Source organism: Streptopelia decaocto (assembly GCF_964273445.1).
Source record: "Streptopelia decaocto genome assembly, chromosome: 7".
Taxonomy (NCBI): Eukaryota; Metazoa; Chordata; class Aves; order Columbiformes; family Columbidae; genus Streptopelia; species Streptopelia decaocto.
This window is the reverse complement of record NC_138661.1, coordinates 29,384,498-29,397,321: the sequence shown is the minus strand read 5'-3', so window position 1 is coordinate 29,397,321 and position 12,824 is coordinate 29,384,498. Positions and strand designations below refer to the sequence as shown.

The 12,824-nt window shown below is 35.1% G+C and overlaps 1 protein-coding gene across 6 annotated transcripts in view; it reads right to left on the bottom strand.

Annotated features, from left to right (window-relative positions):
* STRN3 (striatin 3) overlaps window positions 1-12,824 on the bottom strand; it is a 64,334-nt gene that overhangs the window by 33,185 nt on the left and 18,325 nt on the right. For 5 of the 6 annotated variants that reach the window (XM_082059290.1, XM_082059291.1, XM_082059294.1 and 2 more), the window contains exons 2-7: window positions 10,336-10,439; window positions 6,007-6,080; window positions 4,512-4,593; window positions 4,032-4,211; window positions 3,417-3,549; window positions 2,390-2,531 (exon numbers count right to left, since the gene is read on the bottom strand). In XM_082059290.1, the coding sequence (XP_081915416.1) occupies window positions 2,390-2,531; window positions 3,417-3,549; window positions 4,032-4,211; window positions 4,512-4,593; window positions 6,007-6,080; window positions 10,336-10,439 (715 nt within the window). The remainder of the gene's footprint in view (window positions 1-2,389; window positions 2,532-3,416; window positions 3,550-4,031; window positions 4,212-4,511; window positions 4,594-6,006; window positions 6,081-10,335; window positions 10,440-12,824) is intronic. The other variant, XM_082059292.1, reaches the window with a different exon arrangement.

Here is a 12,824-nt window from a genome sequence, read left to right as displayed (position 1 = left end):
TGAGAAGAAAACAGAACAGACCAACTATTTACATTATAAAGAAAAATATGAACTATATCTGAAATACTAAAGTTAATGGATGATGCAATTGTTTAGAAAGTAATGGCAAGTATTCATTTAAATGAAGTTCCTTCTCAAAAATTAATAAATGGATGGATGGACCTGGAGATTTCAAGCAGTAACAGTTTCACATAGCTCAAAATAATGTGGCAGGCTAAAATAAATTGGTTTAGGCAACACATTATTTTATTTTAGAAGGCATTTAAATAGGACAATATTTGAAATGTTATTTTTGATAGGTAATGAAGAAGTATTGTCTTTAAATATTTCAGATTTACACACTGATCTTAAAAAACCTGACACTTAACCCCAAGCCCTGGTAGACTGTATCCTTAAACAGCCATGTAAGGAAAGAACAGCTGCCCTAAAATCAGTGACATACTATGAAAAAAGCATTGCTACTACAGCTGGAAACATCTTCTGACTCATTTACATAGTTAGTACAAAATACACAACAAACTCATGGATACTGTGTTCATATGGCTAAACTCAGAACACACAGTTTTTAAGATGAAAGGAGGTTTATGTTTATTTCCTCCACCCCACTTCCTTGCCTCAGACATGAGTGTTTTGCTAATACTGGAATTAGTGCAGTTAAACCGGTTGTCACAAAAAAGCTGTCACAAGTCTGTACAAACTCCTAAAATATTCTGCCTCACTTCTGCTATGGGTTCAAAAAAAGACATTCAAACTACTCTCTGAAAAGTGTGGTGGGTCAACAGGATTTTTTAAATAGATTTAAAAATTTTATTTCATTTTTAAGTTTGGGATAGCAATCGAACTGCTCAAAAGTAAGTTCAAAAAAATTTAACTTGCAAAGTCAGCATTGCAAATAAATCAGAATCCCCCCATTCAGGGTAAACTATTTGAGAAGACAACAGAGATATAACACAATGAAAAGTAATTTTGGAAATCAAGGACTTGGAATTTCAAGGTACAATTTAGTTCAGTAAGTTTCAGCTGTCTGCTCTGAAAAATGGATACATCTTTGACTGTGTGAATTATAGCGTCAAGCTGTCTTTCCCTCTGTATACAATAGTGGTAAGACTGATGGTAGAACCAGAAGTTTCTGCACCACTGTACATTTGAAGGGATGTTGCAAACTGAAAGTCAAAACCTTGGCTTCAGGGCCTATGAGACATCTTATACCAAGAGATTTGCCTGTTTGGCTAAACAAAAAGATGATCAAGAAATTCATCAAATAACATCACCTTCAAAGAGGAACAAAACCAAGCAACTAAAATGCTTCTAAAAAAAAAAAAAACAGAGGTATTACCAAAACCAAAGGTAACAGCTTGTCTGGCTTCATCTTCCAACTAGAAATAAGACCGAGTTTTAAAAATAAAGGTGATTAACCCTTTGATACTAATTTCCAGGAAGCAATGCTTTCTAATCTTTGGTACCTTCAAAATCAAGACTGGATGATTTTCCTGGAAGAGTTTCAGTATTTTGATTTCTAGAGATCTTTATATTCTCTTTGCTCACCAGGGTATTAGTATCTAAGTATGAAAAATCCATTGTCTCAATGACATAAATGGTTGAACAAGACGATCTAGTGACACTTTTTGGCCTTACAACAAAAGACTTACAGTATGCAACCACAATTCAGAAACTGTGATGGTCAACCTTCCACTTCAAGGTAGATGTGAATTACTTGGTTCATTATTCTCTTTCCTACTCACATTCTCTCCCTCTTTCTATTTCTTCTTTTGAAACATGCAGGCTCTGGAAGTTTCTGACAGGATATTTTGTTTCACAAACTAATAACCTCCTTAATTTTATTATCTACTCTAAAATTAAAATAAATAAATAAATAAGCAGTCAGACCAGTAGAAAACTATTCTTGTGATTCTACTAAGGCAAGCCACATTAGCAATGACATCTAAAAATCTCAGTCAGAAAAACTAAATATACTAATTGCCTATTTTTACAAGCACACCAAAGAAATTCATTCAACTTACGCACAAAAAATTTAAAGATCCTGATCAGAAACAAATAGGGGGAAAAATATCTAGACTTGAAAGCAAATTGAATTTAGGTATAACAACATTCAGAATCCTAGTCTTTCTTATTCAAGAAAGAAAATATTATCATTATCTAATTTTGCAATCAAAACCAATACCTGAAACAAATGTAACTATGATTGCATTTGTGGCAACCACGACAGCATATACACATGAAACTTTCACTATACACTATTATCTAAACATCAGCATTTGATCATCACAATCATCCACACTTCCACACTGTCTTAGTAAGTATGACAATTCTTATGTACCATCCCAAATAAATATTCCTATATTTCTAGATGTTTTTGTTAGCATCTTACCCCACTCTGTTCCATCTCCTGAACTTCGAGCTTCTCCAGCTCCCTCACCATCTTCAGCTGTCACTAAAAAATCAAATTCTTTCAAAGCTTCTTCAGTATCGGGGTCATCTGTAAGGTCAGCAGCTAAACCTTCATTACCAATCTGCAAGCAGATAAACATTTTTCTGCATTTGAATCACAAACAGATTTTCTACTCAAATATTTAAGTTAGAAGTGATATAGATCACTCTCACTGAGTACTTGGTTGCAGGGGAAAACATTTTTCAACATGAAATGCAGAAAAAGACAGATACAGTCAGATTTAGAGCTGCATATAAAAAAAAAAAAACAAACAACAGAACAGAAAGCAGTGCAGTCTAGTGATCAACAGGAAATAAAAGAATACTGACACTGGGTTTAGCAACAAAAACAATCCCATACGTCCCAGTCTTCATTTTTTATTTAAAACATATCATCTGGAAAATTCTGTTGTTTTTCTTGTAACATCAATAGCTCTGCAGCGCAGGTTTACAAACAAACTGTGTTTTCTGCTGGTCCAGAAGCCTTTTTTTCCTTTTTGCTTTTCAGTTCTGCTTCAGTATAAGCATAAGCTTAGAAAAGAGGGTGTTTTCAGAAAAGTGTCTTTTTACTAGTTCTACCACACCTTCACTTTAAATAAAACAAACAACCCCCCAATAAAGACATGAGTGAAAAGTCTTCTTTCATTCTGCAGGTGAAGAAAACTTCCACATAGGGGGTTATGTTTCTATGACTTGCACATTATTATTTTACTTTTGCAGAAAGAGACAATTTTACAAACAGAAGGTCACTGGAGACAAGCCTCTACCAGGCTCTTAACATATTTAGTAAAAAGCTGCATAAAAGAGATTAACTAAACCAAGAAATTTATCAGTAACGCATCTGCTTACAATCCGTTCGGATGACAAAGGTACAACAACAAACATTTTAACATGACACATTTATAATCATCTGAAACAAGATTTCTTTTTAAAGAGGATTTCATAGATACATGAAAAAAAACAATTACTTTGTGTTTCTTATTTATCCGGTGCTTTTCTTTTCCTTCTGCAATATCTTCTATCATGTCACTCTCTTCTTCTTCATCACTATCATCTGCATTTTCTAAGAAGTTAAATGTTTCAAGAACATCACCAGAATTCCTACATAAAGACATTAACAGAGAATCCGTTTTACTTCCTGAAGAGATTTTTAGAAGATTAATCAGATTAAATGCAACTGCTACCTAACAGCTTAAGATCCTTAAGACTAGCAAAACAAGAAATGGTTGTATGGAGAACTTTCTACAGCTGCCTAATTCGTTAATATAAAAGCAACACTCAACAGGATCTTTCCTTAAAATAACAACTCTGAAGTGGTGATACGACAGAAATTCAACTTCAATACTCTATATACTTTCCTGTATATGATATATATGTATAATATACATATACATATGTAATATAGATACATAGGTCCCAATGTCTAACTGATTTAAGTTAATTTCATAATCATTTACAGTCACCTACACTCACAGATGCACAGATGTTCAGACTCTCCAGTTGAAAGTGCAATGCAAACTGACCAGTACATATCAAGGACTAAGTAAAACATACTTTATGCATACTTTTTTCTTTTCCCTTACCTTTTGATATCCTGTCCCTTTTGTTTTGATGAAGGAGATTCACCCCCATTGAGGATCTGTTCTAAGTTCTTTGTCTCTACTGAACCATTTGGTTCTGAATTGGAGAGCCCAAGCAAAGACCTTACCCGCTGGGAGCGCACATCCAATATTGTATCTGTATAACCTACTTCCTGAAGATACCTAGATGCATTAAGAGAAGAAAGAAGAAAGCATACTTGAGAGGAAAGGAAAGACATCAGTATTGACCGGTAAAAATGAATGCCACTATTGTATCATTTATGGAAAAATAAGCTTCATTGCTATCCATCTCACAAGGAAAACCTTACACTATATTGCTTAAAGGTCAAGACTAACAAGTCCTGAAAAATGAAGCACTAATTGCCCACCTCAATTACTCTGTTTCATAGAGTAAGCATGTATACAGCTCCTCGTATTTCAGGGAGAAGTTCAAATACACCAATATTCAATCATGTTACTTACTGTCTTAGTAACTGTCTGCCTTGCTTCCAGGTCAATTGGCTATTTTGAGGTACTGCAGGAACCTCTGTATCTTTGGTTTCTTCTGAAAGATAAAGTGTCAAAGTTGTTTTTTGTGGTTTTCTGTTGTTGTATTTTAATCAACTTACTTTTTACAACATACCAATGAAACTAAAAGCAAATCTTAAAAAAAAGCTTTAAATTAGATGCAGTCTTATGCAGTGTTTTTCATTTTTTTTTTAATTCTTTGCTGAAAGCATCAAGCAAATAATTTAGCAGAACAGAATCAGTTAAAAAATCCTGACCTCTTACATGCAGAAAAGGAAATGGAAAAATATTTAACCTGCACACAAAAGAAAACCTTGCCCTGATTAGCTGAAGTGTTACTGCTTAGAAAACAGGCTATATCTTTTTCACAAAAAGTAGAGCTGCTTAGAAAGCAACATAGAAAATATAGATAAGAGAAGCAGTGATATGTGTCAGCATTTGGAGAAAACAAACATGTCAAGTTTAGCACAAATTCCATTAGTTTACTATCGACAAAATCTAGACCCACTGCACTTTTACTGTAACAGACTAGAAAACATGGTGCAAACCAATAGTTTAAGAATTTTAACATCCAACTTATTCTGCTTTTAAACAGATTAAAAAAAAAATCCCATCAAGCAAGAAGTATGAATTATGATCTCTAGTTTCACTTGAGTATAAATATACCCCAAATGTGGCACTTCTAAAGCAGAAGAAAATAGACAAACAAAACCAAAAAGGGGGAGTGTGGAATACAAATCTACGGGCCACAAATGTAAGGCTCAAATACAGGCCAACGGTGCGACTTCCCAAAGAGCTACATTTCAAGAGAAGTCACATGCAATTCTGCTTATTAAATAGCCCAATGTTATTATGAAAAATTCCCTCTGCTATCTGCAATATTGTGAAGAACAAAACTTATAATCATTTTTATATCTACATTGCAAAATCAGATGCGCTCCAGAGTACCAATAAGGATAGCCTATTTTTTTCTCTTAGGATTCTTTTCTTTGATTTAGGAGAAAAACAAACATTTTTTCCAGGCCAATACAGTACAATTTTTTTTCTTATTCTTTAAAAACTCGCATCCTATAAAAGCATCAAAACCCCCCATATTTCTTATGTTTAGTCTGCGCTTAGGCTTTCCTTCAGGATGGATAGCACAATGGCAAAAAAATATTAAATCCTTCAAGGAGGGTTATTACAAGAAGCAATGAGAAGCAGGAGATTAATAAGGGATTGTGTAACCTTATTTAAAGCTTTCTTCAACATTCAGAGGTCTTTCAAAAAAGGCAAGGTCAATTAATTTTGATTTTCAGATTAAACAATATTTACCCAATACCAAACCTTTCCTAGACATCATCTCTGTAACATACATAAGGGAAGGTAGGGGGAAGACTGAAAGCTGCAACAGATTGAGCAGAACAAACTCGTAACACATTATACTAAAACAGGCTATTGTAAAAGTTACCTGATTCAAATGTTGGCATTTTCAAGTCACCTTGGTTCAATTCTGTGCCATATTTTAATTTATGATATTTTGCCCTGAAAAAGTACACAAATGTTTAACTAATTAGCACACGCTTTTATCAAATCAAAACATTTTATTTTCCCATTTAGAACAACCATACTAACACAATACAATTTATTCAAATGAAGCTGCTGTATTAATTATTGCATCACACATTTTTTTCTAGTCTTTCAATAACAGTTTTGAGATAACCCACTTACAATTATTCACAATTATCAAATAACTTACAGATGAGAATTTAGTATGTTCTCCAAGAATGAGGGTTTTTTCATGTGTGTCAGCTACTAAAAGAAACCTTGAAAAAACAGTAGGTTCAACTATTTAGCAGAGAATATATTTTCACCTGTAGCACTGTCACAGCTAGCCAATTGCACTACAATGAATGAACCTCATATTTGGGACTCCTGCCTGTTTGCCACCCTCAATTTCCACTTCAGTTTCTCTCCTCTTCTGTCTGTGCTTATGACAGAGGTGATCTCTGCAGAACCACGTTAGTGTGCCAGTTTCCCTCAGCACAAGTATTCTCTCACTGATCAGAGGCTTCGTGCCCAGTTCCTGCTCAGTGCCCCTATGCAAACATGCCTCTTTCCTTCTTGCTTCCTGATCTCTGATCTCTCAACATCTCTTCTCCATCACTTTTTAAAAAAATCAGCCTTCCAAATCTTAATTTCTACCCAGGTTGCCTATCAAAAGGTCTCAGCTCCCTTTACTCCCAGCAATATCACATGAACTACCCACATCTGTATCCTGGAATTCTCTACCTTTATCCTAGCTAGACCTTTCACAATTTGACTTTTGCTTCATAGATCCTTTGCAAAAAATACTCAAAATCTCAGGGACAAGAACTCTAAATGTTCTGCAGCAAAGTCAAGGTGAAAGATCTCTGTAAAAATGTTAGCAGCCACATTTTAAAGCCTCTACAAAAGGCAGCCGTCTTTATAATTCTATATTAATCATTTGACCAAAGTTTTAAAAATAACTGAACTGTATCTATCTCCCACCAACTTTAAAGACTACTGTCAAACATGCAACTTCTTGAGAAAAGATACATAATGGAACATATGCTGGACAAAATAACAACTTTCCAACAAACTGCAAATGTCTGAGCCACTGCTTCATGTTTTTCCAAACTGAAGGTAAAAGTTCATCTCAAATGCTGCCTGATATACTGGATGGTATAAAAGTTTGTCTTCTAAATTATAAAAGTTTCTGCTAAAATTGCAATTAGGAATAGTCTCATTAACAAATGGTCAGTAGATGGCACTATTGACCCTTAATAGTAAAATGAAATGCTGCATCTCATACCAATTACATTATAACTGAAAAACTGCCAAGGCTCCTGGAAGACTAAATATTTGCATGACCTGAATCTGACTGACTGCCAATAAAATAGAATCATAATATTTTAATTATTTGTGAATGTGTTCATGTTTCATCCGTGCACTGTAAGACTGTCTACCCTAGGTGCTGTCTTTAAACTGAGATACAAAGCTTTGTTCAACATTGTAATAGGGCAGCGTTCCACCAAGCTTTTTTGGTTTTGCTCAGTTCATAAGTGATGCCACTGTGACTGAAAGGCCAATCTAAATTTGTACCATTTAGAGCTGTGGCAAACACTGCTTAGGAGCAGTTGGTTCCATTTTGGAGCTACAACTTCAAAACATTAATTAAAATTCTGCTTTAATTGTTCATTAGAGAAGATGGTGATGTATCCAATCTAAAATTATACCAATGACAAGCCACTAGGAATAAGCCAAAATATTGCTGCTTGTAATGAGATCAGTTGTATCTTTTACATCACATCTGATGCTCAAATTCAATTTTACAGTAAGAAATTGATCTTATTAAATTCTAATAAACTATATATTTGCACACATATTCCTCTCTGTATTGGAGCACAAATAAGGGTAATTATTACATATCTTAAAAATCGCTAACAAGCTACAGTGTTGGTGACCAAGTCAGCAGTGTTACTCCTCCATACCACACAGGAGCTGAACTCTACAAGAGGCATCTTTTGAATCCTTTCAGTATTGACTTGCTATTCTTCTAAGGCTAGGTTTCCCTGAGTGAAAAATTAAGAGGAGGAGAAACAACGCCTTAAGTTGATTTAACTGCTTGCTGCTATATAACTGTTGAATCCTACCACTCAGCTGCAAGGGTGTAAGCCAGCTACAGTTCAAACCCCATGAAGACAAAACACAGACACAGTTTTACAACCTCAGCAAGTCTTATTAATTTAAGCACAGTACTACACTAATGAAGCTTGGAGTAGAGTAGCTCAGTGTACACAACAGAAGAAATCTGTCTGGGTCTGCAAAGGACCATAAAGGAATATACACTAGCTACAAACAAAAAATGCCGAACTACTTAAGGCCAAATTTAATTACAAAAAAAATGATACAGAACTAGCAAAATATTTAAGAACACTGAAATAATAAACAACATATTACTAAGTGTGTTGCACACACACTTAGACATAAATACCAGAAATATCAAACTATGTTGTAAGTACTACTGTGCTTTATTTAATCTTACACAACGATGTCCTGTTTCATACCTTTTTCCTGAGAAAACATGACTGTCATCAGTCTGAATTAGTTTGTTTCTGACTCCCTATAATCTGATATTTCACCACATGAAACTTTTTGACAGCATCAGGGAGTTAGCAACAAGAGGAGGTGAAAGGGGGTGGGGGGAATCAGGCTCAACAGTGAAAATTGCTGTCAACAATTTTCAGATCTGAAATTCTCAGAATGGTTTCTTTTCATTAGTTGTGATTCTTCACTCAGAACAACAATGGCAAAGAAATAACATCTCTTATCATGAACTCTTCATTCAGTATAACAACCAAGAAGCTAACATACTATCATTCTTAGATGATTTACTGACAAGTCAGTACCTGCTTGCTTTCCTTACTCAATCCATCATATTTTCGCAATTAGATCCCCTCAAACTATGAGGCATTTGTAGCAAAAAATAACAGAAAGCTTCCTCGTTGCCTCCCACACATTCACCAATCAGGCCCGGAGTTTCAGTTCCTGCTTTTAGCAATCTTCATGAGTATTCTGGGACTTCAGCAAGGATTTTCCTCTTGAAAAATATGCACTGTTGGCTTGTACCCACTAGCTGCAAGAACTAAATCAAACTGTATGTTTGTGCTGTTCGGCTTCTGTTGTATGTATGTTTACAAGCTTCTTGCCCATCAGATGACTTTTAGAATTTCATGGCAAGTCAAATTATAAAGGCAGCTGCCTTTCAGGAGAAAACAAGACTAAGGTTTCATCAATGCCATTCATCACCAAATTCTGCATTCTGTTACGGGATGTCTTCACACTTCAGCTGTAATTAACTGCCTCTGATTTATCTCAATAAGCAGGCAATCGTCACAGCCTCATGGTGTGCATTTGCAGCAAGTCTCTCTGTGCAGCACACAGAGAGTTTATTATTGCCAAAACAACCAAAATGTTTTCCTTCAACTTCAGAAAGTTCTTTCTAGCCCAGACACTTGGGTCTGCAATGACAGCACATTATCCCTTTGATATGTTCAATGTTCTTTTAAGGAAAAGTACACACACACACACCAACACACTGCATACTTTTCATCTGCCTCGAATCCAGAGTGACTTGCACATTACCTGTTTGATATAACAACGTAGCTTTTTGTCTTACTGTGGTTGGAAACCACGAGTTACTTTCCACTTCAAGGACAGGGTTGAATGAAGAAATAGATCCTTTCTGTCTATGACTTCACTAAAAGACACACAATGTTCTGATATGGCTTTCTGTATGAACACATGCTGCTTTCTGGAGCACCTTTACACTGGACACTTCACACAGAGGTACAAACCCATCCTCGCCAAAACATCAGCATTTATTATGAAACCAACTGATTAAAGTTATTTCTGTACTAGTCACTTACTCATAGTACTAATTCATAATGCAAAACGTACTTACTCTGGGACAACTAACTTAAAAATGTCCCTACATGTCACTAAATTTTGCTACAAAACTATAAGTTTACTCTTGCGGGAATGTTCTCCTCAAATCAAAATAAACAAATAAAGGTTGCCTATTTTGTTGCCTGATCCTCAAGCTGTTTACACTTGAATTTATCAGAAAACATAGTGCAAAGATGACAAACCATAAGGACAGTTTACATAAAGTTACATAGAATCATCTAGAAAAGGCAGTTCACATGTGATGGAATTGCTGTTACTCTATAAATTCTTCTAGGTCAGATAAAAGCCAAACAGTCTGTATACCTACCTTTCTTGTTTTAATGCATATTCTAACATTTTTATTCTTCTCACTAAATCTTTCTTCAAATTTTCTTGACCCTTTCTTTCCCCTTGTAAAAATGCTATCCGAGCCTGAAAATACACACACACAAAAGAAAGATATGATATATTATTCCATTCTGATCCCAAATCAAAGCAACAAAGTCTGCCTTAAAAAAAAAAGTACACAAAACTGCAAAACTGTTTAGCATTAATCAGTCAGTCATTAACAACAAAAATAATTCTGCCCTAGAGACCAAGTATTCTTTTCTGTTCATAAATGCTGGGGTTTTTTCCTTGAAATAAACGTAATGAAGTTAGTGTAGTAACTCTAAAAAGCGGCACAGGCAGTAATCATATTAAACAGTTTAATACATGCAAACAGTTTTGTCCATGTGGCATTGTTAGCATAAATTCTCTTATACATTTTCTTCCAAACCCGAAGCCATATTAAAATAGGCACACAGCATACTTTTAAGCAATTTAGTTTTTAATGCCAATATATTGACCAGATTAAGAAACGGTTACATAAATTCAAAATCAGAATTTACAATTCTGTTATACAGGAAACAACTATATTTTATGGATTCACATTTTACTTACTACTGAAAACATCTGAAGTTTAGAATATCAAGGGAGAACTGGTTATAGTGTGCTGCTCTATATGACGAAAAATACTGGTGTGGGGTTTTTTTTTGTGTGTTTTGTTTGTTTGTTTGTTTTTAAGCATCAATCATATTACCCACCTATACTTACAGAGAAGCAATGAAGCTTCCTACTCACCTGTTAACCTAGTAAATAGCTTATATGTTCTACTGAATTTATTGTTATCTCAACTAGCGCAAAAGGTCGTGTAGAAAACTTCAAAGCAGTTGAAAAATAAAGGTAGTAAGTTTGAGAAAAAAGTAGTTTCTTCACTACAAAGTGAAAGGGCTCATATTTTGCCTTTTGCAAGCCAAAATCCTAGGGAAGACAAGGGAATTCTCAGATGTGAATACAAAATTTAAATGGCTAATGATATTACTGGATTGGTCATCATTACAGGAAACCACAAACTCTTTGTCATCATTATGACTTCAAACTGACTGAAGTCATAGGGTAGCTAACTCAAGACAAGGGTCAATATAAAATTTTCTTGGAAGAGAGATTTACAAAAATAGAATAAGGACAGTAGAGACCACATAGCTCTACAGAGGCTAAGATCAACACCACAATTTCATTATTAAAGGAGGCGCAATTAAAAAAACAAAAGGGGGGAGCAGGGGCAGAGCTGTAATTGGCACCTAACTTATCCCTGGAGATTTTCTGAAGTGAGTGGTTGTACATTTCACCATTCTCAGTTGGTTAGAGCCAGAAACTGTCTAACCAGGAGGACAACATACTTGCGTTGCTCCCATCTCAAGACTAAGTGATATCACCATATAAAACTGCACACATCAGCCCTGATTTTAGTCCCTCCAGCTTTCTGTTCAATGCTAAACCAAATTAAAATGTGTTCTTTTTACCTTGCATTACCTAATTATTTAATCCATTAAAATTTAAAATCCTAGTGAGAACAAGGAAGTTATGAGTACTTCAGTTTAAAGTCTGTCATGAAAGCACTCTCAACAAAACACTGCAACTTGGTGAGAAAAGGTAACGTACCAAACAGCGCATGGTAATAGAGAAGAAAAAAAAAAAATACAACCTTTGTAATCATTGCACAGGTATTTCACAATAAAAGGTAGAGACGAAGATCCAGAATCAGCTGTTTTAAACAGTGGGCTCCCAATGGAAGGAAATGGAGGCAGCTGAGCAACTCAACTGCAATTATGCTACTTAAGATTCTAAAAAAATACTATCAAACTGACTTTAATCCAACAGAAATTTAGCAGCCTTCTGAAGAAAACTTCAAGTATACATAAATTGCACTGTTCCGGTATCTAAAGTAGCAAATGACCAGACAATTTCACAAGCCCAACTTGTTATCCCCATTTTCACTAGTCAACAAAAAGTAAACAGTGTCCTTACACAAATTAAAAAATTACCCACAAAATAGTTACAAAAGTAGTGGTTTGGTGTTGTCGTTTTTTGGTTGGTTGGATTTGGATTTTTTTATTGTTGTTAAGTAAGGTTATCAAATCTCTCATGCTCTTTGACTGGAATGCAGTTCTCAACTCTTTCCGAAACTCGGGTATTCTGTGACAATCTTCACTCCTTCTATTAGTCTTGTTTCTTCAGCCTGCACTGTTTTACAACTCTTTGACCAATCTTAGTTGCCAGATACAACTGTCAGGCCTTATTTCATCCTCAGTTTGCTAATAATGAAGAGAAAAATAATACAGCTGCAATTATGCACAGAGGAAGGCATCTGCCTCGTAGATACTCACACCTGAACTATAACCCCTTCTGGAAATACTTCTGAAGGCCTTGGCCAAGCAGAATCAAACCTCCATATTTACTAGGTATTCCCTAGATCTCATACTTTCAACCAGAGAT